The sequence below is a fragment of the Thermothielavioides terrestris genome, chromosome 3, assembly GCF_000226115.1.
Source record: "Thermothielavioides terrestris NRRL 8126 chromosome 3, complete sequence".
In the NCBI taxonomy this organism is placed as follows: Eukaryota; Fungi; Ascomycota; class Sordariomycetes; order Sordariales; family Chaetomiaceae; genus Thermothielavioides; species Thermothielavioides terrestris.
Genome location: NC_016459.1, coordinates 4,689,639 through 4,713,621, shown reverse-complemented (window position 1 = coordinate 4,713,621; position 23,983 = coordinate 4,689,639). Strand labels below are relative to the sequence as shown.

Genomic DNA, 23,983 nt, shown 5'->3' with positions numbered 1-23,983 from the left:
CAAGTGGACTGCGCCTGGCCCCTTCTTCTAGCAACAGCGAGACAGTGTCCTGCGCGTTGACTCAGGGCTATTCATAAGGTAGTTATCTCCCAAGACATCAAATCAGAGACTTGTATCTCCAACTATTCTTGTTTGCCACACGGTGCATGCACAACTTCCTAGATAAGATAACTCAGCGTTAGTGATTGTGTTGCACTAGGCAAAAGAAGAAGGTGGCACCCCAGCAGCTCACCAAGGGATTCTTCGCCCGTGCCACTCGAGCGGACGATTCTCCCGCCGTCAATGGTGAGTGGGCAGTTCTCGGTGGCCAACATGGAAGGCACCTCCTCCCTCCGCGCGAGGTTCGGGGCACGGCCGTTATGATTGGTCAATTGGCGGCGCAGAGCAGTTCAACTCGGGAGCGGCGACGCCGAGACCGACCCACCCTGACCCGCGGATCCCAACCAACGCGCCGAAACGGGGCCCGCCGAAAGTACACAGTAAGACCGAACGGAGTGCTCCCTACCACCTATCATCCCAATCATCATCATCATGCAAGCGACGGTGGGACATCCCTGGTTAGGTACCACATGCGGAATACACTATTATCGTGTGGCCGTCAGGCCAGAGAAAAAAATAGATGATGATTACCCCACAGGTGTTCGTGGAACGCATCGCATGCCGCCGGCTTATCTGCCACGGGAAGCTCCTTCCCGTGCCGCCTCCAGGGCTTATCTCTGATGAGGGAACTGTGCCCTAGTGTAGTTGCCAGGCCAGGTGCCCTTGATAAATAAAGTTCCGGCTGTGCGCCCCCTTCCGCCGTCACCGCGTTGGTCCACTGGTCGGCGCATCGGTTGGATTCGAGCCGTCGCTGCTCTCACGGGGCCCCCATTCCGCCGTTCACGGATTCAACGCCATCGGCCGTGCCTTCAACACGCACGTGTCAAGGGCCCAGCTTCAGCACTCGGCAGTGACCTCGCGCTTTAAGCCACAGCATGGCTTCCTCCGACGAGCAACACGCCCACACCGGCACCGGCCAAGACAGCATCGAGTCCAGTGTGCCGGCACACCAGCAGCACACGGGACACCCGGCGCAGGAGCAGCGGAGCTCTAGCAGCAGCGGCGCCGCCGGTGCTAGGTCCGGGTCCGGGTCCGCCATGGATACCAAGAACGCCTCGTTGCCGGTCGAGCAGTACGCATTCGACCCGGAAAAGCAGAGCGAGATGGTGGGCTCGTTGCACGCCAGGCCCGTGACGGAGAGAGAACAATGGCCGGCTGTCCTCTGGCTGCGCCGGCATTGGAAGAAGCTGGCCTGGCTGGTCACGCTCTTACTATTCACCGCGTCTGTGGCCCCCCAACCCGCTTGTCACACTTGCGTGGTGCTCGTTGGCGCCCCTGCTTGCTTGTGGACCGTCCCGCTGATGGCCTCGGCCGCTGCAGATGGTGGATTTACGGCCTCGTTTTCTTTCGCTACACCGATGGGAAAGGTTGGCTGATCCCGAGCCTGATCTACATCGCCCTGGTCGTGCGCAACTTCTTCTTATACTTCCCGACCTCCGTGGTCCTGCGCCCGGCGCAGTGGATCTGGGGCAACACGGTCGGCCGTGGCTACGACGCTGTTCCGGCGAAGTTGCGCAAGCCGATCGCCGCTCTCGTCACCCTCGCCGTCTTCCTGATTGGAAGCCTCGTCCCCGAGGAGACGGGAGACAACACGCGGGCGAACCGTGCCATCTCCATCTTCGGCTTCATCGTCATGCTCTTCGTTCTCACCGTCACGTCGCGCAACTGGCGCATCATCCCGTGGCACACCGTGATCGGCGGCATGCTGACGCAGTTCATCGTCGCCGTCTTCGTGCTGCGCACCAAGGCCGGCTACGACATCTTCAAGTTCATCTCGGACATGGCCCGCCAGCTGCTGGGTTTCGCCGGCCAGGGCCTGGCCTTCTTGACCGACGACGACACGGCCAACAGGGGCTGGTTCTTGACCGGTGTCGTCCCGGCCATCATCTTCTTCATTGCGCTCGTCCAGATGCTCTACTACATCGGTTTCCTGCAGTGGTTCATTGCCAAGTTTGCCGTCTTCTTCTTCTGGAGCCTGCGCGTGTCGGGCGCCGAGGCCGTCGTCGCCGCCGCCACCCCGTTCATCGGCCAGGGCGAGTCCGCCATGCTCATCCGCCCGTTCATGGACTACCTGACCATGGCGGAGATCCACCAGATCATGACGTGCGGCTTCGCCACCATTGCCGGTTCCGTCCTGGTGGCCTACATCGGCATGGGCCTGAACGCCCAGGCGCTCGTGTCGAGCTGCATCATGTCGATCCCCGCCACGCTGGCCGTATCCAAGATGCGGTATCCCGAGACCGAGACGCCCCTCACGGCCGGCAAGGTCGAGGTGCCTAAGCACGCCGACGACGAGCGCACGGTCAACGCGCTCCACGCCTTTACGAACGGTTCTTGGCTTGGCCTCAAGATCGGTGCCACCATCGTCGCCTGCGTGCTGACGGTCATCGCTCTTGTCGGCCTGGTCAACGGCTTGCTGGGCTGGTGGGGCGGGTACTGGGGCCTCTCGGCCCCGCGCCCGACTCTCTCCCTGGAGCTCATCCTGGGTTATCTTTTGTACCCCGTCTCCTGGCTCCTGGGCGTGCCGAAGGCCGACCTGCTGCCTGTGGGCGAGCTCATCGGCAAGAAGATCATCATCAACGAGTACGCGGCCTTCAAGGCCTTGGTCAGCGACCCCCGCTATCTCGCCATGGCGCCTCGCTCGCGGCTGATTGCGACCTATGCCTGCTGCGTGAGTCCATTCTCCCCGAGTCAACTCTCCTCGCTTGGAAACCTTCCGGCAGTTTGAGAATCGATCATTGATCTCTTGTTGAATAGGGTTTCGGCAACATCGGCTCGCTCGGCATTCAGATCGGTGTGCTCTCGCAGATTTCCCCTCGCCGCTCTGGCGATGTTGTTAAGGTCTCCATCTCGGCCTTCTGCTGCGGTGTCCTCTCGACTCTGACCTCAGCCAGCATTGCTGGCATGTTGTTCACGGAGGGGATGGTTTAATGCAAGCGTCCTGGTGGATGGGGATGCTGATGATGCCATGCACATTGATATTTTTTGCAGAGCGATGCGAAACAGGGCCGCGATGTGTCTCAGTACAATTGCTATTTCGGCGATCGCTGGTTCAATTACAAACGATTCAATCGCGGTAAATTTTCCATACAGACGCTCGAGTGTTGATATCCGCTCAGGAAGTCAACAGACGTGAGATTCGCACGATACCCAATATGTGGAAGGTGGGCCTGCTCAGAGGTTGGATGCCTGACGTGGATACGACGCTCACACGCTACGGGCTCAGCCCGGTGAGTCTGCGCAGAGACAACGATTATTCCCTGACATTTGAGCCTCAGATTCGCTTGTCTCTATGGCTACCTGGCTCGGTCTTCTAGAGATGGCACCATCGAGGGCCACCCACGGCCACAGCCCCGTTGAAGCTCCTTGTCTTTCCCTTGCTTGCTTGCTGCCAGGAGTAGCTTCCACCAACGCTTCACGGCCTTCGCAAGATCAACTGCTCGTGTGTGTATTGGTCAACGAAGCTGCAAAGGGAGCGTGACCAATGACGACGCTACACATCTCGCCCCAGATCTAAGCGGTAAACTTGATTATGAGCCACATCCTCGAGCTGCAATCGTATGTCCCTCTTTACTGCCAGGGTAATCGAAGACATTTCATGTCCCGCTCTCCCCTAGATAGAATTATCCACGCCCTATCATCACGTCCCGCTTCCTGGTTGAGACGGCACACGATGATAGGTGTCTACTTGCCAAAGCAGTCTCGAAATAATGCCCAGTTCCCGGCTCAGACAACTGGCCAGCCACTGGAAAAGTCGATCGTGTTCCAGCCAAACTGCTTCTGGCCATCCGCGTAACCGATGCGGGTGTCAACATAGTGGTAGTACAGAACCTGGAACAAGCGCAGACAGAACATGCCGTCAGCACGGAGACCGACTAAAAGGGGGGAGATTTGGCGAAGATAACTGACCGGTCCGTGGGTTGGGTCCTGGTACACGCCCTGGCCGCCGGGGCCGTAAACCCAATCGTGCGACTCAAGCACCACCGTCCCGCCGCCATTGCGGCACGACACGCCGTTCTTGTCGACGAAGGGCCCCACGGCCGAGGTGCTGCGGCACACCATGATCTTGTACTCCTTGCCGGCGGCCGGCTTGTTCGTGTCGTAGCCGCAGCACTGGCCCTTGGAGTAGAACAGGTAGTAGTAGGACCCGTACTTGAACACGTAGGCGCCTTCCATGGCCGTGTCGTTCGGGTCGTAGGCGACCTGGTAGACGTCGCCGTTCACCTTGGTCGGCGTCATGCGCACGCGCTGGATGTCGCCCCAGAAGCTGCCAAAGGTCAGGAAGTAGTTGCCCCCGTCGTCCCTGATCAGGTTCGGGTCGATGGCGTTGTACGACTTGCTCGGGTCCGAGGCGACGCCCGTGGCGCCCAGGTCGGTCCACGTGCCCACGTCCAGGCTGGACGAGCGGGCCAGGCCGATGGCCGAGTTCTGCGAGCCGAAGGTGCTGACCGCGTAGTACAGGTAGTACTCGTCGCCGACGAGGGAGACATCTGGGGCCTGTGGGCGGTCCTCGGCTCAGTACATACGTAGTCTATTGTCTAAGGCTACATCAAAGAAAAAACCCACCCAAAGATCGTCGTTGCCGGCCAGATTGATGGACGATCCGTTGGGCAAGACGGCACCTCTGTAGGTCCAGGGGCCGGTCAGGTCCGGCGCTGTGTGGACGGCAATCTTGCCGCCCGTCGAGAAGCGGAAGTAGGTGCCGTCCGCGCGCCGGATGATGGACGGATCATGCGTGTTGGTGCAGGTTCCGCTGCACGCCCCCGGCAGCGCGTAGGCTGAGGCGAGACTAGGCAGCAGAGCTGCGCCGGAGAGATCCGTGAGCTTGACCATGGCGAAGACCGATGATGATCAGAGTCGGGGGAGGGCGCTGCTCGCGTCTGTCGGAAGCTGCCATGGCGAAGCCGCTTTATATCTTCATTCTCTCCCGACCTTTTGGGCATCACGATGGTGTACCATACCCCGGCAAGAAATTGAAAAGGGGCTTAGTCTGTTTTCGAGAGTGCGGGCCCTCCATAGGTGGTTGTTCCGGGACAAGGTTGCGTTGTTGACTCGGGTTGTCTTAGTTCTTCCGCCTCCGGATGGCGAGACGTAAGGCTAGCATTGTTATTCCGCCCACTTGAACAGCAAGGAATTAAGGAGCCACGGCGAGCTATGAACATCCATAGGCCGGTGCATACTCGTCCATCGTCGTCGGCTTGAACCCGACTGACGCAAGTTCAAATCGAGGTAATGGCAGGTGGTCACCCCCCAGAGCCCGGGAAGTGGGTGAAACTGCCGCCGTGGAGTCATGCGCGCCAATGAGCAGTCTGCGCGGTCGTAGTCCCGGCTTCACTGCTACACTACGCACTACGGCCAAAGGGGAGACGGAGGCCTGTGCTCCGCAAATTGGCTGGGCGCGGAGGCCACTGCAGCTTTCGGTGAATTTCTCCGTTGTCACGTTGTCCGCGGGTGGGCTAAACGAACTGAACGGGGCATGTGATGGCAGCGAAACACATACCGCGTCAAAGCGGGGAGGATGAGGCTGGCGATGTTGCTTCCTCGTAGTTGAACTAGCCAAGAGGCTCATAGGTTCAACAGATTGATCATTCGAACCTTTACGGTCCTCCTGGCCTTGGCGTTCGTCCTCTGCAACATCCTTTTCCAACTCGGCCAAAAGTCAGAGATGGGTCGGATCTTTGTATCAGGGTGTGGACTGCCAGCTGAAGTGACTCGTAAAATACCGCAGCAAGGACGGCCGAAGGTTTCAAACACTACAGGACTCTCAGGCGCTAAGTGTATCCTCGCCGTCATGCCCGAGGGCCAGTTTTCGCTGTCGATCGGAGTCCCTCGGGCACTGGTAGGGGGAAGCAGCGTGCGATACTACGGCGGGTAAACTCGCCGCGCAAAGGGAGAAGAAAACAAATAAATAAAAACAAAATAAGAAGACCACTCCCAGTTAGCCTGGGTGAAACCGTGTCTAATTTTCCAAAACTTGACTTCAAGGAATAGAGCTACGCCTACGGGACATGATTCTAGAAAGGAGAGAGGCGGCTAAATACCGAGAAGCAGAAATATATAGTAGAACAATGATAAATGTAAGCATCTGGCTGAACTGAGCGTAGTCAGCAAGCTATTAAGTGAGTTAGCGGTCTTGGTGTGCGGAGACATGGGCTGACCTCGTGGCCGCGGCACGCAACATCGAGGCGCGCTGCGACGTCCTCGGCTGCAGCCCGAGCACCATGTTCATGCAAGCCGACGAGATCGCCGTGCCCCTCGAACACGACGTCGCGAAGCTTGCCAACTGGCGGAGCTACTTCCACAGCAGCACAGACCCGAACCCGGAGGCCTGGAGGTTCACGCTCGAGAACCTAACTCGTCTACGACAAGCGGGTCTTCCACTCGAGCGGGCCTCGCGACAAGACTTACGGTGTACTAGGGCTGATCGACCCGAGGTACGGACGAAGTCAAACTGGGTTTGAAGAGCCACAAAGCACAGTTTTCCGGACGGCTGGGATACAGATCGCAACAACGACTGCGAAGGGCTGAATGAGAAGAATGGTGTGGTTACCGAGGCTGCAAGCTTCAGGCTACAGGCGACAGGCAGCAATGAACCATGGCTGCTTCGGCTCCCTCTGATTGGTCATAGGTTGATTGATGGAAGGCACCTGCCCATTAATTACAGCTGGTTGACGTCATGTCCTGCTGGCGCTCAGCTTTCCTGGACTGGGCCATCGATCGCCCCTGGCTATACAAAGTGAACACGGCAACAAACCACAACAGATCCGAACGGGAGCTCTTGCAACAATCTTTCAAGTGCTACTGGTCCCTTGGTGAAAATCGACAATGCCTCGAATCTCGGACGCCGTGAAACAAGACCACGCGCTCATCAAGAGTGCTTTTCGACGCCTCCGGGATGCCAACCCCGAGAACCGCAAGCCAGACGAGTTCGTCTGGGCGCTGGACCGCTACCTGATCGTGGACGACTTGGTCGTTGCCCCAGCCCTTGAGCACCACATTGCGCACGGCGGGGAGCGGCACCGACGGCTCTCGGACGATTTCGACAGCGTAAGTCGATCGCCGGTCTGTCTGGGGGTGCTTGGAACTCGCCTCCTTGAGAACCTAATGAACAGTGATGTCCCAGATGAATGCAAAGCTTCGGCACATGCAGAGGTTCAGTCCCGCCGAGCCCAGCTTCGACTCGGCGCTGCACGCCATCTGGGTCGATCTCGAGCCTCACGTCAGGGAAGAGAGCGCCAGCGATCTGCGCCGGTTGGAGGAGAGCCTGTCCCAGTCCGAGTCGGAAGAGCTTGGGAAGAAGTACGAGGACCTCAAGGAGCTTTTGCAGCGACCCTACGGGGAGAATGGCGTGCCCGATGACAGGACCCTCTCTGCTGTTCTGGAGATGCCGCGGCAGGAGCTGATGGTGAAGCTTGGGATCTCGGAGGAGTGAGCTGAGGGGTGCGCCTCTTGGTTGTTCAACTGAAGATTGTGCTGCCCTTGCCGTCAGTGCCGCGGCTACTCTGTGAGTACCAGGCCTGCGACTCTTTCCGCAATCTCTCCGTAACCCATATTCCACGTTGCTGTGCGCAATCACTTGTCAGTCTCTTGTGGCTGTCTAAATACTGTCTGCCGCGCGTCAAGTTTTAAGGTGCTCAACAATTCGACAATTGAAAATTCATAATAAAAAACACTATTCGATATCTGCCTTGCTTGGGACGGGCCCAAAGCATCCAAATGTCGTGGGCCTTCCATTACGTCACGACATGCCTAGCGGCTCACTGATCGCCTACCAGGAACAGGTTCCGCTGTACAAAGGGGCCGAGCAGCTTGAGACGGTGGGTACTTAATTGATGCGGCGAGCAATTGCCTGCCTTCATGTACCGAGTTCTTGTTGCTCTTGCTTGGGCTTCCCCGTCTCAATTCGTCCCATTCCCATCGCCATGTGGTCCCTTGTCCAACGACGGCGTCTCCAGAGGCAAGCTGCCGACCGATTCAACCACAAAGGCCGGCCCGGTAAGGGAGCCAAAGGCCGTGCTAGTCCCCAGCAGACCACGGTCGACGACGCAGAGAAGTCCGGGCCGGATCAACCATCAGGTTTGCAGTATTGCAGCGAAGATGGCAAGATCTACGTCACGACCACCGGCGACGACGACCCCATCGACCCGCGCAACTGGTCGCTGCTTCGCAGAGGCACCAACATCGCCATCGTCGGGTATCTGACCTTCGTCCAGTCCTGGGCGGGCGCCGCCGAGTCCATGGCCAACAGCAAAGCCAGCGAAGAACAGGGCCACAGCCGGGTAGCCGAGAACCTAATCGTCGCCCTGTACCTCTTCGGAATCGGCGCCGGTTCGGTCTTCGTCGGCCCCATTTCCGAGACCGTCGGCCGCAACCCGACCTATCTCGTCTTCACCTTCTGCTTCCTGTGCTTCGTGGTCGGCGCCGCCCTCGCTCCGTCGTTTGACGGCCGGCTGGTGTGCCGTTTCTTCATGGGCGTGTGCGTCAGCGCCACTCTGACCATCAACGGCTCGAGCGTGGGGGACCAGTTCCGCCCGGTCAAGAGGAGTCTTGTGTTTCCCGCCCTTGCGTGGATCAATGTGGCCGGTAAGTCGCGTATCTCAGTGCTTGACGCTCTAGGAATGCTTACAGCTCGAGTGAACTAATCATTCCACCCTCAACAACGTCCGCGTAGCCCCCATGATTGCGCCCATCGCCAGCGGCTGGACTGTCGAAAGTCCACGTCTCGGATGGCGTTGGAACGAGTGGTTCACTCTGATCATCTCGGCGCCCGCATTTCTGCTCGCGCTCTTCTTCTTGCCCGAGTCATACCTGCCGCTCCTGTTGGACTGGAAAGCCCAGGGCCTTCGCCGCGCCACCGGAGATCGACGATATGTCTCCGAGCATGCTCAATCGGCCACGTTCAAAGAGCGGCTAAAACATGGCATCACCATGGCGCCCAGGTTCTTCGGTACCGAGCCAGTCATCGCGGTCCTCGGCCTCTACCTCACCCTGATCTACGTCCTCATGTTCACCTTCCTTTCGGGCTTCGAATACATCTTTGAAAAGACGTACGGGCTGTCGACCGGGTTAATGGGGTCGTGCTTTGGCGCCATCGCGGCGGGGACCACCACTTGCACCCTCCTCGCGCCGGGCTTCTACAGCTGGACGCGCCGAAAGACGGAGCATGTCAAGGGCGCGCCTGTGGCGCCCGAACTCCGGCTGTGGCCGGCTATCGTGGCGGGCCCGCTGCTGCCCGTCTCGCTGTTCTGGCTCGGGTGGGTGAACGACAGCAGCATCTCCATCTGGTGCAGCCTCGGGGCATGCTTCCTCTACGGCGCCGCCATGTTCGCCATCTACGTCAGCAGCTACGAGTACATCATCGACAGCTACGGCGAGAACTCGGCCACCGCGCTGTCGAGCATCACCTTCGTCCGGTATATGGTCGCCGGAGGCATGGTCATGGCCGCGAGACCCATGTACAGCGGCATTGGTGTGCACTGGACCTTGACGCTGCTCGGCTGCATCGGCCTCATTCTCGCCCCCGGCCCCCTGATTTTTTGGAAGCTTGGCCCAAAGCTGAGAAGGAAGAGCCCATTTGCGGAGAGCCCGGATGAGAGGCTTGACAAGCGTGGGGCCTGGAAAGATAATTAGCGACCTTTTTGTTTTCATTTTTCGTGCGAGTCAGTGAGCGAATCTCAATGTCTGGGACACTCAATAATCGGCATCCATGGATATAGCCATGGGTCGTTGCATACACAACAAGCCTTGATTGACAGAATCAATTAGGCAGTTACTACACACTCGTCAAGCTACACACTGGCAGGCAGGGTGCCCTCATAAACACACCAAGACTCTGAGCGACCTGATTGAGCCCCACTGCTGCTTCAAGCCAACATCTGTCCTCGTGACATGACGCAATATCTAGCGCCGATGGGACGCTGAGTCCCAGTTGGCTCTGGTTCTCGTTTCCCCGCAGGCAAATACCCCCTTTTCAAGCTACCGCTGCGTAAACACCACTCAGGGCGAAGAAGCATGAGCTAGACAACCATCAATCACGGCCCAGCTTGAGGGCATACCCGAATTTGGTTTGAGAGATCACTAATTACTCTCTATGGCGCCGGACAACGACAAGAGCGGGCTCTCAGCCGCCAACCTTGACTATGACCTGTCAACACCCATCGACGCGGATGCCGCCGGCCTCCGCCAGAAGCTGCCGGCGTATGGCGACGCCCATTTCTCGCTCTTCATGCGCAAGCTGTTCATCAAGGCCATGGGCTACAGCGAGGACGCACTCTCTCGGCCGATCGTGGGCATCGTTAACACCTACTCGAGTTTCAATCCCTGCCATGCCAACGTTCCGCAGCTCATCGAGGCGGTAAAAAGGGGTGTGCAGCTGAGCGGCGGACTCGCCATTGACTTCCCAACTATTAGTCTGCACGAGTCTTTTGCTGCTCCCACGAGCATGTTTCTGCGCAACCTGATGAGCATGGACACCGAAGAGATGATTCGGGCACAGCCGGTCGACTCGGTCGTCCTTATAGGAGGTAAATACGTTGATTATCCGATCACCCGAGCAGCACGCTCCCCATAACCGTGACCGACTATGTCTGACGGTTCCAGGCTGTGACAAGACCACTCCAGCCCAACTGATGGGCGGGATATCGGCCAACAAACCCATCATCCACCTAGTGACAGGGCCGATGATGCCGGGGAGCTTTCAGGGGGGACGAGTCGGGGCGTGCACCGACTGCCGGAGCAACTGGGCCAAGTTCCGGGCCGGCGCTATGGACATAGAAGACATCTCTGCCCTCAATGAGGAGTTAGCGCCAACTGTGGGTGGCCCTGTCACATTAGCCACAGCTTCTACGGGAGTTGACCATGTATAGGCTGGCACCTGCGGCGTCATGGGCACCGCCAGCACCATGGCGTGTTTGCTGGTCGCCCTCGGCATGATGCCCATCCATGCGGCCACCCCAGCCGCGGTATCCTCGGCCCGCCTGCGCATCGCCGAGTCGACGGGCAGCTACGCCGTGCAGCTGGCTAAGACCCGCCTCGCGCCGCAGACCATCCTGACGCGCGACTCCTTCCTCAACGCCATCACGGTCCTCCAGGCCATCGGCGGCTCCACCAACGCCGTCGTGCATCTCATGGCCATCGCCAACCGGCACCCGGCCGTCGCAGGCACCATCACGCCCGCCACCGTCGATGAGATCGGCCGCACCACCCCGCTGCTCGTCGACCTCAAGCCCAGCGGCGACAACTACATGACCGACTTCCACGCCGCCGGCGGCATGCCCGCCCTGCTGCACGAGCTCCGGCCGCTCCTGCGCCTCGGCGCGCTCACCGTCACGGGGCGCACCCTCGGCGAGGAGCTCGCCGCCGTTCCGGCCCGTCGCTTCGGGCTGGCATTGGCATCGGGCGCCACCGTCATCCGCCCGCTGACCGACCCGCTCTACCCCACCTCGGCGCTGGTGGTGTTCCAGAGGGGGAACCTGGCGCCCGGCGGCGCGGCAGTCATGAAGGCGAGCGCGAGCAAGGACAGGCGGCTGCTGAAGCACCGGGGCCGGGCGGTCGTGTTCGACGGGCCGGCGGACCTGGCGCGGCGGATCGATGACGCCGCCCTGGACGTGGACGCGGACAGCGTGCTGGTGCTGAGGGGCGTCGGCCCGGTCGGGAACCCGGGCATGCCCGAGGCCGGGCTGATCCCGATCCCGCGGAAGCTGGCGGCCCAGGGGGTCGTGGACATGCTACGCATCTCGGATGGGAGGATGAGCGGGACGGCCGCGGGCACCATCGTGCTGCATGTGTCGCCGGAGGGGGCGGATCCCGGGTCGGTGCTGGGCGTGATCAGGGACGGGGATGTGATCGTGTGTGATGTGGAGGAGAGGCTGTTGAGCGTGGAGGTGGACGAGGCGGAGCTGCGGACGCGGATTGAACAGCGGAGACGCGAGCTTGAGCGGGCCGGTGAGGCGCATTGGGTGACGCGGCAGCGCGAGAGGGGGTATCGCGGCTTGTACATGCGCGAGGTGAACCAGGCGGAGCACGGCGCAGACTTCCTCTTCTTGACCGCGGCCGGGCCAGGGAGGGCAGCGGGCGGGGGACAAGGGGGACAAGGGCCATCAGAACTGACGGCTAGCCATTACTAATCCGCACACACCTCTAGCCGTCCGGGCCCTCTCCGAGCCTCGGAGTTGGAAGTGTGGGCGTGGAAATCGAGGTTTGGCATTATCTGTTGGAACCCGCTCCACAACGTCCTAGCAACACTCGCCGTCCCGCAAGGTATGACTTCAGCTTAATCCTCCGGCCGTAGACGGGAGGACCCCACCCATGGCTGATGGAGGGATGAGGCACGAGACAGTCACACCAGAACAAAAAGCAGCCAGCCGCTGGTCCCCGGCGCGATGTACGCCTCCCTGCCCGCGGTCCGTTGACTCGCTTCCCGCCACTGGGTAGTTAGCAGTCGAGTGGACAACGGAGCCACGTCGTCATCGCACTTTGTCCGGCCTCTGCGTTTCGCCCTCCACTGTCCAGGCAACTCCAGTCTCAAACAGCCCTAGCTTGAACTTCGAAATCCGTTGTTTGTCTCTGATGTGTATTATCCCACTCAATAGAGCCTAGAATACATCTGCAAGTCATCCGGTGGCCGAGACTACAATTGGTCCAGCAGCCAACATATCAAGCACGTGTGGGACGACGGCGCAATCTAGCCGGTGAAGCCTCTTTCCGTCTTGTAACCTGCCTTGTTTCACCAGGCTGGCCGACTTCGGAAATCAAGCGGGCCGCAGCCTGACTGGTCGACTGCACTACAAAAGGAGTCTCTCCTTTCCCCGTCTTCTCGACCAACATGGAAACATCCCGCGCCGCCGGACGGCCCGCGACTGAGAGCCCCGGCTCAGCCAAATAGATGAGGCTCGGGTAGTGGGCGAACGGAGGGTGGCGGTTAGGAGCCCACCAACGACAAGTGATCGGAAACGTGAAATGTAATCTATGCTGGCTGGTTTCTCAGGTGTTTATGCTGCCTTACACTTACGTTGACTCGTTGAGCCCTGAAGTTCTTGATCACGATGCAATCTTCCGGCGACAGCTCGGAATTCTCGATACTAGTACAACACCAGTTCTGATGGGCGGTTGGCTGGGGATCACTTGCCAAACCTCGCCAAGGTCGCCGAGTCCCCCCTCCCCGCCCCCCCAAACCAGAGATTTGGGTTGAGTTCGCGAAGCAGGAAACCCGAAATCTCAATCTGTTGAGTGAGCGGGCTCCTCAGAAAAGGGGCCGGGATACGGCGAAGAAATGGGAAGATATGAAAATAAGGGAGCGAAAGAGGGCGGAGATAATGAACGGGAGACATGGATAAAGAGACACGACTTCTGCGCTCTTCGGTCATCATGCTCGCTCATCAGACATCATCTTTACTCTCAGAAACAGAATCACGCAATCACCCCACTCTAAGAAAGCAGAATGAAGTCCATCAGCGCCATTACCCGCTTCTTCGCCGCTGTGGCCATGGCTGCTCCTACTCCCACCGTCGACATGACCGCGACCCTGGAAGGCGTACCGGCAAAGCGAGGAGCTGCCCTCAAGGCTTCATTTGCATCGAGGGCGTTTGCTATAGGTAGAGCTGTTTCCAGAACGGAATGTGCTACAAGAACCCCACCCGCGGCCGTTGTTAAGCAACGAACTGTGAGCATCTCTCTCCAACCGAGAGTGCTCACTCAGTTCGCAGCTGAAGAACTGACCAATCTCTTACTCCTAGGTTGTCTCCACTAGCCGGATGGGACATTGTCCAAAGCCGGCTATGGCTGGTAGAATCTCAATAGTCTTAGGGCAGGCTCGGCGGATAGAACAAAGTCGCAGGTCATGACCGCAGAGTGGCCAGTTGGGATGATGTCGTAGGGGAAATGATGAAGAATTGGGGTTGGGTATACAGAACAGGCCGTGAGTCCTTACCCGTTTCTCTTCGCGCCCGCAGTTTACATGCTCCAGGTCGATAACCAAAGAGATCCTGAGCAATCCCCAGGCCTTGCCAAAAATCTTAATTATGATGGCCAACGCTGAAAGATGTCGCCAACGCACCAAAATAGCCCAAAATTACCGGAGGAAGCTGAGGTGGCCTACCAACTCCCTACCTAGAGCATTGAGCTAACAGACAAACGAGGACTTCCGACCGGACAGACCCGCGGCACCCGCACGTTTAGACTAAACCATGCCCGAGGTCCGCGCGAGAAAAATACACAGCGATATTTCTTGGTATCGGACTTGTCCCCCAATGCCCCGAAGACCAGGAGAACCCAGAATGGATATGACGGGCATGGCCACCAATGCTAAAAAATCACTCATCCACATGGTCCGCCAGTTGTAGTGACAACGAGACATATCAACTTGCTGGCTGATGATTAACCGACAACGATGCTGGTCTTACGCGGCCCCCCTCGCTGATCAGGTACGAATGATGTCCTTTGGGCCACGAGTCTCCCGCCAACGCGACCCTGAAAAAGAAACAAAAAAAGACGTTACGCCAGCCCGAGCAGCCGCGCGCCGCAGAGGGCCCGTCCCGAGGGTGCCGCCGCAGCCTCAGCGAATCCCGTCCCTCACCGACCCTCCTCCAGGCCGAGCTAATGCAAGGGACGAGATAATGATGTTCAACCGCAAAATGGACTCGTCCACATGGCAATGCCTCAATCGATCCTCGACAGCCGAGCTCTCCTCGAGAGCTGGCGGATGGCGCAGAGGTTTTTTTGTTCTGCAGCACATTCCAAGTGCTTCCCCTCGTTTGACCCCGAGTCAAATGGGCGTACGACAGCGCGGGGGAATCGCCGGGTTCCCAAGCATGGTGGACTCGTTCCCATCCATTGCAGAACGGGAGTCCGACCAGACGCTTCTCGGAACTGAGAATAGGGGCCAACTCGAAGATGCGAGGCCACTTGCATGCTCTCGAGTTCCTGCATGAGTGGCTGCTGGTAAGCCGGAGGGCAACGTCAGCCACGGGAGCTCCATCACAGCATGCCATAGGCCTTTGGCACGGTGCGCTTGCCGTGCCGCCACGCTTCATTCGGGCGTCGGATCAGGCGAGTAGTACAGCAGTTAGACCTCGAGCCGGGCGGCTGCAGCGCAGTCTTCTTCAACATGCACAAGTTGACCAGCGGCTGGTTCAGCAACGTATTGCGCAATTCCATGGACAGACGCGGCGGCATGGGGAAAGGCCGGAGGGGTGGCCGACGGGATGGACTCGAGGTGGCCTCCACAAAGACACAAGACGCGGTATCATGCGGACCCTGCGTTTAGCACATAGCTACCTAATACCACAAGAATTGAAGCTGAGGCCAGACGTGCGCTTTGCCAAGGGCACACAGCATCGACGTTGCAGCAAAGGAGAAAAAGCCAAGCGAGCATGAGGTCCGGGGGTGGCCATTGCGTCTCTCACACGTCGCGAGCAGCCCCCTGCACAGGCGTGCCTGCAGAAATGAGAGAAGAGCGGGGGAGCCGGATATCGACAGCGCCGGCCTGGACAAGTGCCCCCCCGCGCCAGACGATAAGATTGAGGTTTCGTTGCTGCAGGGAAATGGTGCGCGAGATCTCCAGTCCGGCTTGCCGGCGCGACCATCGTTGGCTTGCCACGAGTCGTTCGAGTGCGAGGGGAAGTGGGCGGCAGGGAAGTCATGGCAGTAAGCTCGGGTGAAGTAGAGTGCCCATCGGTGGATTCGGGCGAAAAAGCTTTTACGGAGTGCGTACCGGGTACTCGTCGGGACTTCAGTACGCCAGGAGCAATGAGCCGGCTTCGATATCAAGTGGTCAAGGAGCCCGGAATATGCTCTTTGTGTCTGGCTCCCCCTGTTCTGTCGAACTGGACTTGGCCCGGATGTCGGATGTTGCAAGGCATCACTGTTGCGGAACCACAACGAAGATAATGGATAATGAAGCGAATACCGAGGACCTGGGTCCTGCCTCCACATCCATGCCATAACTCTCCGCACCGCATGTTCGGTTTTTCCGAGCCTTTTTTGTTTCCTCTTGCTCTTTTTTACGGTAGGCGTTGCCTCGGCTTACGATGGATTGAGCATCTGGATTGTTCCTTCCCTTCCTTAGCGGCAGCAGATGCCCCACTGCTGAGGCTGCAAGAATTTTTTTTTTTTTTCGCGGCCAGGCCTGTTGCCTGGCCACCGGAATATCACGTTAGTGTACAGTACATACAGTAATGTGGGTACTGTAATGAACACACATACGATACGGTGAAAGTTTCTCCAATGCGGTTGCACATGCAGCCGAGCTGGCTGCAAGAAAGAGGGTGGCACAAAGCATGCCATACAGAGAGCAGGCCGAAACGGCATCTCAGGATTTGGGACATTGTCAATGTCATTCGGAGCCAGTCATGGACACTTGCTTCGGTCCCATCCTCCGTTGTGCGTTGTGCGTTGTGCACATTTGGTTCATCCCAACCCCGGTCAGCAATCCTTCGCTGGTGGCTCTGGCGCCTTTTTTTGGCCATTGGACCCAGGGCTTTCGGACGGAAACCAATCTGCGTGAACCTCCGGATACACTAACCCGCTCGAGCTCCACCGCACTGGCTGTTCGGGCGAAGGTAAAAAAAGACCAGACGAACGATCCGCCTCAACAGCGGTTGGCCAACCCGGTGTTAACACACAGCACCTCGTCACAGACAGACAGGCAATTATTGACAACCACGAGCCATTCATGGATCGTCAATGTCGCCGCTGCAACCTCGCCGACCTCTCTCGAGAAGCGTGTCCCCCACAGCAGGTTCGCGCGTCATCGCGGACATCGCCAACGGTCGCCTCAACGTGAATGAGTTAGCTAAGGTACACAGTACGGATTACACTACGTAACGTTAGTAGAGTAGGTAGCGAGCTTCCTGGAGCCCTTGCTCGACAGCTGTTGGCCCCCGATCCATTGGCCCACCCGCGCGAGCCACTGTTGCCCAACCGGTTGTTCGCGGCGCCGCTCTTCCTGTCGTTGGCCTCTGGGCTGCTGGCCTTCGTCGGGATCTGGGACGCCGGAGCCGGAGCTTCTCGCACCCAATCAATTTTTGCCGAGCAATCGCTGGCCTGACGAGTGACTCCGCACGACCCAAGCCCACGCCGGCCGCGCCTCCGACAGTCCCCAGGGCACATTCTTGCGTCTTGCGTGCTGCTTAGGTACATACAGTATGTACACATACATTACGGTGCCCGATTACACGTGGTGCCAGTGGCAGCACGCTCATCGCTGACGACCCTCGGCCGCTCAGAGACCCCCAAGAGGGACGCAGCATCGCCAGTCTGGCCGCCCGCTGCCTGACGTCCTCGCCTGGCGACCCGGACAAGGCCCCATTCGTCGAGAGTGCTTGGCGGGACACCAAGTGCCGAGGACCAAGACACGGGGTTCGAGGAGCTCCAAGGCCTGTGCAACTCACTCGTTCAACTCAACTTGCTTGACGAACGGAGACGCGGGGGAGTACTCCGCAGACGGGGCTCATATAAGCCCACCAAAGCTCTTCAAAACAAGGAATTTCGTCGTCCTCTGCATTCGGCAACATTCTACCGCGGCTCATCCCGGCGGTTACGAGAACTTGGTCAGCGACAACCTCGTCATCCTGCGGATCGCTCCACCCGACCAGAGACTGGCCCCAATAGCCGCACCCGCCAGCTGCCACCTAGCGCTGACACTCTGGAACGACCGACCGGGTGTGCTTCCTCGCCGCCCCGCAAAAACACGCTGCGCCAGAAAACCCAATTCACCCACCCCTGTCGGTGCCACGCTTCCCAAGCAGCCCAGCGATCGCGTGCGTTGGGAGGTGGCTCATCCTGTTGCCAGTGTCTTGGCCTCAGCATCAAATTGTCCGCCTGCCACCTCCACTCCGACATCTTCACCTCTTCCCGCCCGACCCTGAAGCTCGATCGCAGTTCACAGCGCGCATCGTCGATGACACAAGAGCCTCCAACGCCTTTCGGAAGCTGGTGATCGAGTCCCTCATGTTTGCAAGCCTCCGATGTCGACCGGGTTGAAACCATTGCTGCTTCCGCGGCTCGTGGAAGAACGGAAGAAGCTGGAATCGCATCATGATAACAACGAGGGAGACGCCGCGTCCTTGTACTACATCTACGACTCGTCCTCGTCTGACCTTGCTTCGCCATCCCCTATCACGTCGACTTTTTCGCGCACCAATCACTCAAGGTTATCCGGCTCATCTTCCTCGCTCGAGCTTGGCACACCGCCGTGCACCGATACCCCGGCGTCACCCGCACATTCGCTGCACGCGATCAGGCCCGGCAAAGCGCAGCTGCCAGACGTCCAGGAGGAGCCTCTGGAGAGGGAAGAGGAGGAACCTGCAACGCCGCCCAAGGACAATGACCGCGAGTTTAGTTTCCACGACTATTGCTTGTGTAGGTGGTCCTCTTGTCCGCCGCTGCCCTTTGCTTCCTCCCTGACACATGAAACCAGGCGATGTCCCCTGCTCGCACCATGGCGACTCCGCGCAAAGCACCTCCATATATCGGTCCATGACTTCAGACTACGACTACGACCTCGGCTTCCTCAGCGATGGCGACTTCGACGCCGGTTCCCGGCAAAGGAAGAGACGCCATGGCTCCGATGCAGGTTTCTCGAGCTGGAGCACGAGACTGGGATCGAGACTACCGAGCCTTCCGCGGTGGCGATCCGCATCCGCACCCAGGCGACACGACCTGACCTTCTCGCCTGCCTCCGACCCTTCCCTGGCCGACCCGCGCCCAAGCTTCTCCCGCAACCGTTCTAGTAGGTCGTCGTCGGTTTCTGGCTACGTGCACGGGAGTACGGACCCTGCGCATGACTCAGTACCGGCCACGCCCGCGCTCTCCTTCTACGAAAGCTCCGAGAGCGTGGTGTCGCCCTCTCCCCTCGACAACATGCCGGCGACCTTGGGCAGGAGGGTAGAGCAGGATCGCGCCTTGGCTACGACACCTCTGCTGCCGCCCCTCTTGACAGAGGCTCTCGCTACCCAGCCGCATTCTCTCCAGCCGTCACCGTTGCAGTCTCCGACCATGGTGCAGTCTCCAGGCTTTGCTGAACTGGGCTCGGTGAAGGGACTACACTCTCCTCCTCTCAGTGCCCAGCCGTCCGTTTCTTCGCTCCGCCGAGGGACCATCTCGAGCGCGTTCGGTGACGCTCCTTCTCCGATTCCATGTTTGTTCGACCATCAGGACTCCTGGTCCGACCGGCTCGGCCACGCGAACTTCACCATCGAGCCCCGGCCGTACGTGCCCGAGTCGGCCGATCTCGCGACGCTGCAGGCTTTCCGCGCGGATTGGAACCTGGCACGAACCAACTACGCCAAGCATCTCGTGCGGACGGCAGAGCATTACGGGGCCACCTCCAAGACGTACGGGCTGACGGAAGCCAAGTGGGCCGAGATCGAGCAGGAATGGCAGCGGGCGGAGGACGATCTCGTCGCGCGGCTGGGCCACCAGTGCAATGGTGACCCATCCATTGTCTCGCAGCTGCTGCGCTCGGCCGAGGAGAAGCTGTCCCCCTCCATCCCCAGGATGCTCAGCGACGACGGGAAGTTCCCGGAGCTGGGCGACGTCGAAATCGTCGGCCCCATGGTCCGCGAGGCGGCCATGGTCCGCGATGGCCAGGAAGACAGGCGGAATAGTGCCTCCGGCTGGCTCAAGAGCCTTGCCGGGAAGGTCGGTCTACGCAAGTAATGTTTTAACTGCTTGCGGTTTCTCTTTGCGACGACGAAACGAACCGCACTCGATCAACCGACGGGACGAATGATTGATCATGACGATCTAATGAGGAGGACGCGGCTACGAAGCGCTTCGGGCCTCACGTCTATTGTTTCGCTTTGTGTTCTTCTATCTCAGTCAAGATACCCACCCCATCGGTTGCCGTCATTCCTTTTGCAGCATGAGCGATTGTGATGCTCCTTGGTTGCTTTCCGTCATCAAAACACAGCCATGGTGAGGCAGCTTCTGCAGTATTGTTTACTTCTAGTGTCTTATACTCGCGCGACCTTGTATGTACAAGCACAAGCAAAAAACAACAACCAGAAAAGGGATGTATCGGCCGGCAACGGCGGGGTTGGCGCGGCTGAGGAACTTGTAGCATTCATGAGCGCTTGGAATAGACGGGCCTGGGAGTTCAAACTTGACGGCGTTTTCGATGCAAAGCATGGTGGTGCTGACTTGTTTAGACAGCGCAGTGCGTTGCGGGGGAGAGTTGCAACGTAGGACCGAGTGCTCTGCGCTCTGCACTCTGTATCACATCAGACATTGGCATAACTCCGGGCAGGCAGGCTCACATTGGCCATGTCGTCTGGTCTCGCGGAGCGGGCGGCAGCGGGTGACAAACACTGTCGTGCGACGATGCCCCCCTCGTGTGGTTACAGCATCCAGCTTGCATCTCCCGTGTTGCCACACGGCTACTCTTCCTTGTTTTCCTTGCCCTCTCCGCACCTCGTTCTTCAACCTCCTTCCCCTCCAAACGACGCGCGGGGTTCGTGTAACGCTTGGGGTAAAACACATGATGTCCATCCATGGCAGCCAATTCGCTGCAGCAACCCGTTGGACGGGCGGGACGGAGAAGCGGAAGTGGAAGAGAAAAGGGTTTGGGATGACGGGCAGGCATGACACCTGAAACCAGTGGCGCCTCCGCAAAAGCATGGATATGTATGTACGCATGTAGTGTATGTACATAGGTATGACTGAGTGAGTGGAAGATCACTGGATCTCACCTCCCCACGATGAGACATTGGCCTGCAGCCGAGAGACAACGTTTGCGATGCACCACTTCCTCCCCCCCCCCCCCCCCCCCCCCCCCCTTTTTCTTTTCTCCTTCTCTTTTCTTTTTTTGCCCGTTGGAGCGTACCCCCTCTCACTCACACATGCGCGGGCGCGCTGCCGCGAGAACACACACGCCCACACAGGCACGCACACACACACAACGTTTGGTGGTTGCCGGCAGCTAGGCAAAACACGTGGCGTCCGACAGGGGCGTTGTCCCGTCTGCAGGCCATCGCCGGCTGGCGGCAGGCGTTGTGTTCGTCTTTCAAACTACTTGGTTCCGGAGTCGCAAAGCGGATGGGTTATGGCTTTGCGGGTGGCCTGCTGTCTCTTGAGGTTGGCGCTGGACGGATGTGCTGAGTAGTCACAGATGATGGCCCGGGAGTTGAGGAGGGAGGGATAGCATCAGAGTATGAGAATTTCTAAGTCGTGTTGGCATCTCCCATACATGTAATGCAATATTGAGGTTACCCCTGAAGTCGCTGAACTGTGATGTGCTTTGTTTGCTTGGGGGGAACAGGTTTGCCCTGAGTCTTCGCGACTTGGTGAGTGCGGTCCAGAGGGACGAAAAGATATGACTGAATTGTACAAAAAGCCATGAAGATGCTGCCATAGGTGGTGTTGCCCGGCCGTGGACCCGAGCACAGCATGACTGCCTCGTGCTCTTACATCCTGACGCTCGAAAGATACGGCAGGGAAGAACCGCGGAGCGATCACATGCATCTAAGAGCAAACTATACATGGTACTGAGTCGCTAGCGGCATGTTGTGTTTACTCGCGGTTTCTCAAGGCTCTCCGGAGCCCGCCGAAGTCTGGACAAATCAGCCCCTCGGAGAGCGCAAGACCACCACGAATATGATGCCCCTTACACTAGAACAAAAAGACGGATACCCACGGAGCGAATGACGCAAGCAAACAGGGAATTGGGCAGGGCCCGCTTCTGTACTAGTGTGCATATACATGCAGGCAGATTGGAGAATGCTCTGCTCCAGCTGGGAATGCGGCCGATGACCACCAATCTGAGGAGCCGGAAGGGGAGGAGGGAGGCTGTACGTTCCCGTCGTGTCGGAACCGCGACCATCTGCAGGTCCATCGCTGCTGTGCGTCGCGGTACGGACTACTACGGGTCCTATCGGAATCTGCTGGGGCAGGCTCTGTCCGATGTATCATCCATTATGGTCCATCATAGGTCCCGCCTGGCGGACGCGCTGCTGAAGAGCGGAGGTCGCGCACGGTGTGATGCTTTGTGGCTTTGTCCGCTTGCGGGAGCCTGCTTCCGACATGTGGTGTTTGTAACGAGAGAGGGGTAGGTGGTTAGGTGTTTCCTGCTTGGCCATCAGTGTGACCCAACGTGCTGGATGCTCTTCAGCAGATGGCACGGCATTGAGCTCAAGAATACCTGTTGCAGGTTTGTGAGATGGTCCCGGTAGCCATATCCGGGATCTGGACTGCGCCCCTGCTCTCTCCCCTAGGATGTTAGCGTGTACATACCGAAGAGCGTAGAAACAACGGTGCTGTTGGTATCAGCGCTCCAGTTTCCCTCGTCTCGACACTCGCTGTGCATCGCTGTTGAGCACCGTGGCACGTTCTGTAATCCTCAAACACAAGACACTCGAAGCGTGCAACTGATAGGTCTGCCATAGAGCATTATATGACTACGTCAATGGTCTGCCGACACCAGCTGAGTCGTGGAGGCTTGAGAGCGCTTGGAGCAGTGCGCCGTGTGCCTGAACTGAGTAGCTTCGGACGCTGAGTCCAGGACACTCACAGTCACAGCAGCAATCATATGGCATTTCAGTAACATCTTCACTTCATCAACGCATACGACGGAACCGATCATCAAGATTTGTTGGGCCTTCCTGTAGGGTTGTTACCCGCCAGAGCGGATGCGGCGCCCGGGAGGCAACACCACGTCTGTCAGGTCGGTTCTGGTCAGGCCCAGAGCAGGAACCAGAATCAACAGAATAGCACCGAGCGGGGCGTGATGTCATTCCTCGGGTTAGATGTCTGCTTCCGGGAATGTGGGACTGAGCACCAGTCATGGCTGTTGCTCGCCGCTGGTTTGGGGCGCGAGGACAATGACAACACCAACCAGGGTGGCGCCGATGAGGTCACTGGTCGTTGTGTGATAGTATCCGCTCGGCCGGCGAGGGAGACAAAGCAACGAGCCACAGCATTTTAAGGCAGAGGCGTCGTGCCGGAGGGACGTTCTTGCTCCAAGTTGCGGACTGCAGCATTCCTCGCGTCAAGCATCATCTTGTCCCGACTTGCTGCTGATCTCTCATAACCACTGCAACCAGCGACTTGGATAGTTTGAGCAACAGCAACAACACCAACAACCATGGGCGTCATCTCGAGAGGGGCCCAGGTGGCCCTGCGCATCTTCCAGCTGATCGGCTCCGTCATCGTTTTGGGCATCCTCGGCCACTTCCTCCATGAGCTGTCCAAGGGCGGGGCCGCACGCGACGGCCGGGCCATCTATGGCGTCGTTGTCGCCTCCATCAGCACGCTCTTCGTGCTCGTGTTCATGGCTCCGTTCATGTACTCGTTCCACGCGTTCCCGGGCGACTTTGCTCTCTTCGTCATGTGGCTGATTCTGTTTTGCCTGCTCATCACGGTACGTTGTGTTCGCCAGCCAGCGAAGGGTCAACAGTTAGGTACCCGAACTGACAGGTTTCCTTCCCCAGCGCACTGGCGTGCACACATGTGGTTCCCCCTGGTTCTACAACTACTGGGGATACTACTGGGGCGGGTGGTGGAGGGGTCCGTTCTTCCCGGTCTTCGAGAACTCCGGATGCGGCAGCTGGCGGACCGCGCTCGCATTTTCATTCATGGTGATGTTTGCGTTCCTCGTCACCACCATCCTGGTATGTCGACCGTCAGGGTACCGGTAGCGATGAGGAACAGTCGACTGACCCGGGGTTGTCGGGTTGTCTAGGGCGCGTACGTCGTATCCAGGCACTGGACCAAGAAAAGGAGGGACCGCCAAGCAGGCACCGCAGCGTAAGTTGTTGGCCCCTTTGGACGACACTCAGCATAATCTCACCACCGGTCTTCTTCCAGCGCCACGGGCCACCCGCAGACGTCCCAGATCGGCGGACCAGCCCCGGTTGGAGGCGGCATGGTCGGCAGTGGCAATGGTCAGGGA

At 58.8% G+C, this 23,983-nt stretch overlaps 8 protein-coding genes across 8 annotated transcripts; 7 read left to right on the top strand and 1 right to left on the bottom strand.

Moving 5' to 3' along the window:
- The first annotated feature begins 857 nt into the window (after positions 1-857).
- On the top strand, positions 858-3,142 carry THITE_2118105 (uncharacterized protein). The gene is made up of 3 exons (XM_003654843.1): positions 858-1,321; positions 1,420-2,770; positions 2,857-3,142. Exons 1-3 carry the CDS (start codon positions 975-977, stop codon positions 3,028-3,030), a joined length of 1,872 nt encoding a protein of 623 aa, XP_003654891.1. The 5' UTR covers positions 858-974; the 3' UTR covers positions 3,031-3,142.
- Positions 3,143-3,702: 560 nt separating this feature from the next.
- THITE_2118104 (glycoside hydrolase family 43 protein) lies at positions 3,703-5,232 on the bottom strand. Its single transcript, XM_003654842.1, has 3 exons — positions 4,666-5,232; positions 4,009-4,596; positions 3,703-3,930 (listed from the first exon to the last, which is right to left on the bottom strand). Exons 1-3 carry the CDS (start codon positions 4,930-4,932, stop codon positions 3,826-3,828), a joined length of 960 nt encoding a protein of 319 aa, XP_003654890.1. The 5' UTR covers positions 4,933-5,232; the 3' UTR covers positions 3,703-3,825.
- Positions 5,233-6,320: 1,088 nt separating this feature from the next.
- On the top strand, positions 6,321-6,627 carry THITE_2090064 (uncharacterized protein; the record flags this gene model as incomplete). The annotated part of the gene is made up of 2 exons (XM_003654841.1): positions 6,321-6,456; positions 6,518-6,627. The coding sequence occupies 2 exons, from the start codon at positions 6,321-6,323 to the stop codon at positions 6,625-6,627; spliced, it is 246 nt and encodes an 81-aa protein (XP_003654889.1).
- Positions 6,628-6,784: 157 nt separating this feature from the next.
- THITE_2118102 (uncharacterized protein) lies at positions 6,785-7,785 on the top strand. Its single transcript, XM_003654840.1, has 2 exons — positions 6,785-7,146; positions 7,223-7,785. The coding sequence occupies exons 1-2, from the start codon at positions 6,925-6,927 to the stop codon at positions 7,529-7,531; spliced, it is 531 nt and encodes a 176-aa protein (XP_003654888.1). The 5' UTR covers positions 6,785-6,924; the 3' UTR covers positions 7,532-7,785.
- Positions 7,786-8,222: 437 nt separating this feature from the next.
- THITE_2010889 (uncharacterized protein) lies at positions 8,223-9,678 on the top strand (the record flags this gene model as incomplete). Its single annotated transcript, XM_003654839.1, has 2 exons — positions 8,223-8,682; positions 8,771-9,678. Coding segments are annotated over 2 exons (1,368 nt in total), but the record flags the coding sequence as incomplete, so codon positions are not given.
- Positions 9,679-10,055: 377 nt separating this feature from the next.
- Positions 10,056-12,787, top strand: THITE_2118100 (uncharacterized protein). The gene is made up of 3 exons (XM_003654838.1): positions 10,056-10,622; positions 10,699-10,910; positions 10,965-12,787. Exons 1-3 carry the CDS (start codon positions 10,190-10,192, stop codon positions 12,222-12,224), a joined length of 1,905 nt encoding a protein of 634 aa, XP_003654886.1. The 5' UTR covers positions 10,056-10,189; the 3' UTR covers positions 12,225-12,787.
- Positions 12,788-17,622: 4,835 nt separating this feature from the next.
- THITE_2118098 (uncharacterized protein) lies at positions 17,623-19,985 on the top strand. The gene is made up of 2 exons (XM_003654837.1): positions 17,623-18,456; positions 18,515-19,985. The coding sequence occupies exons 1-2, from the start codon at positions 18,063-18,065 to the stop codon at positions 19,753-19,755; spliced, it is 1,635 nt and encodes a 544-aa protein (XP_003654885.1). The 5' UTR covers positions 17,623-18,062; the 3' UTR covers positions 19,756-19,985.
- Positions 19,986-23,176: 3,191 nt separating this feature from the next.
- THITE_2118096 (uncharacterized protein) lies at positions 23,177-23,773 on the top strand (the record flags this gene model as incomplete). Its single annotated transcript, XM_003654836.1, has 1 exon — positions 23,177-23,773. The coding sequence occupies one exon, from the start codon at positions 23,177-23,179 to the stop codon at positions 23,771-23,773; it is 597 nt and encodes a 198-aa protein (XP_003654884.1).
- Between the last annotated feature and the right edge of the window lie 210 nt (positions 23,774-23,983).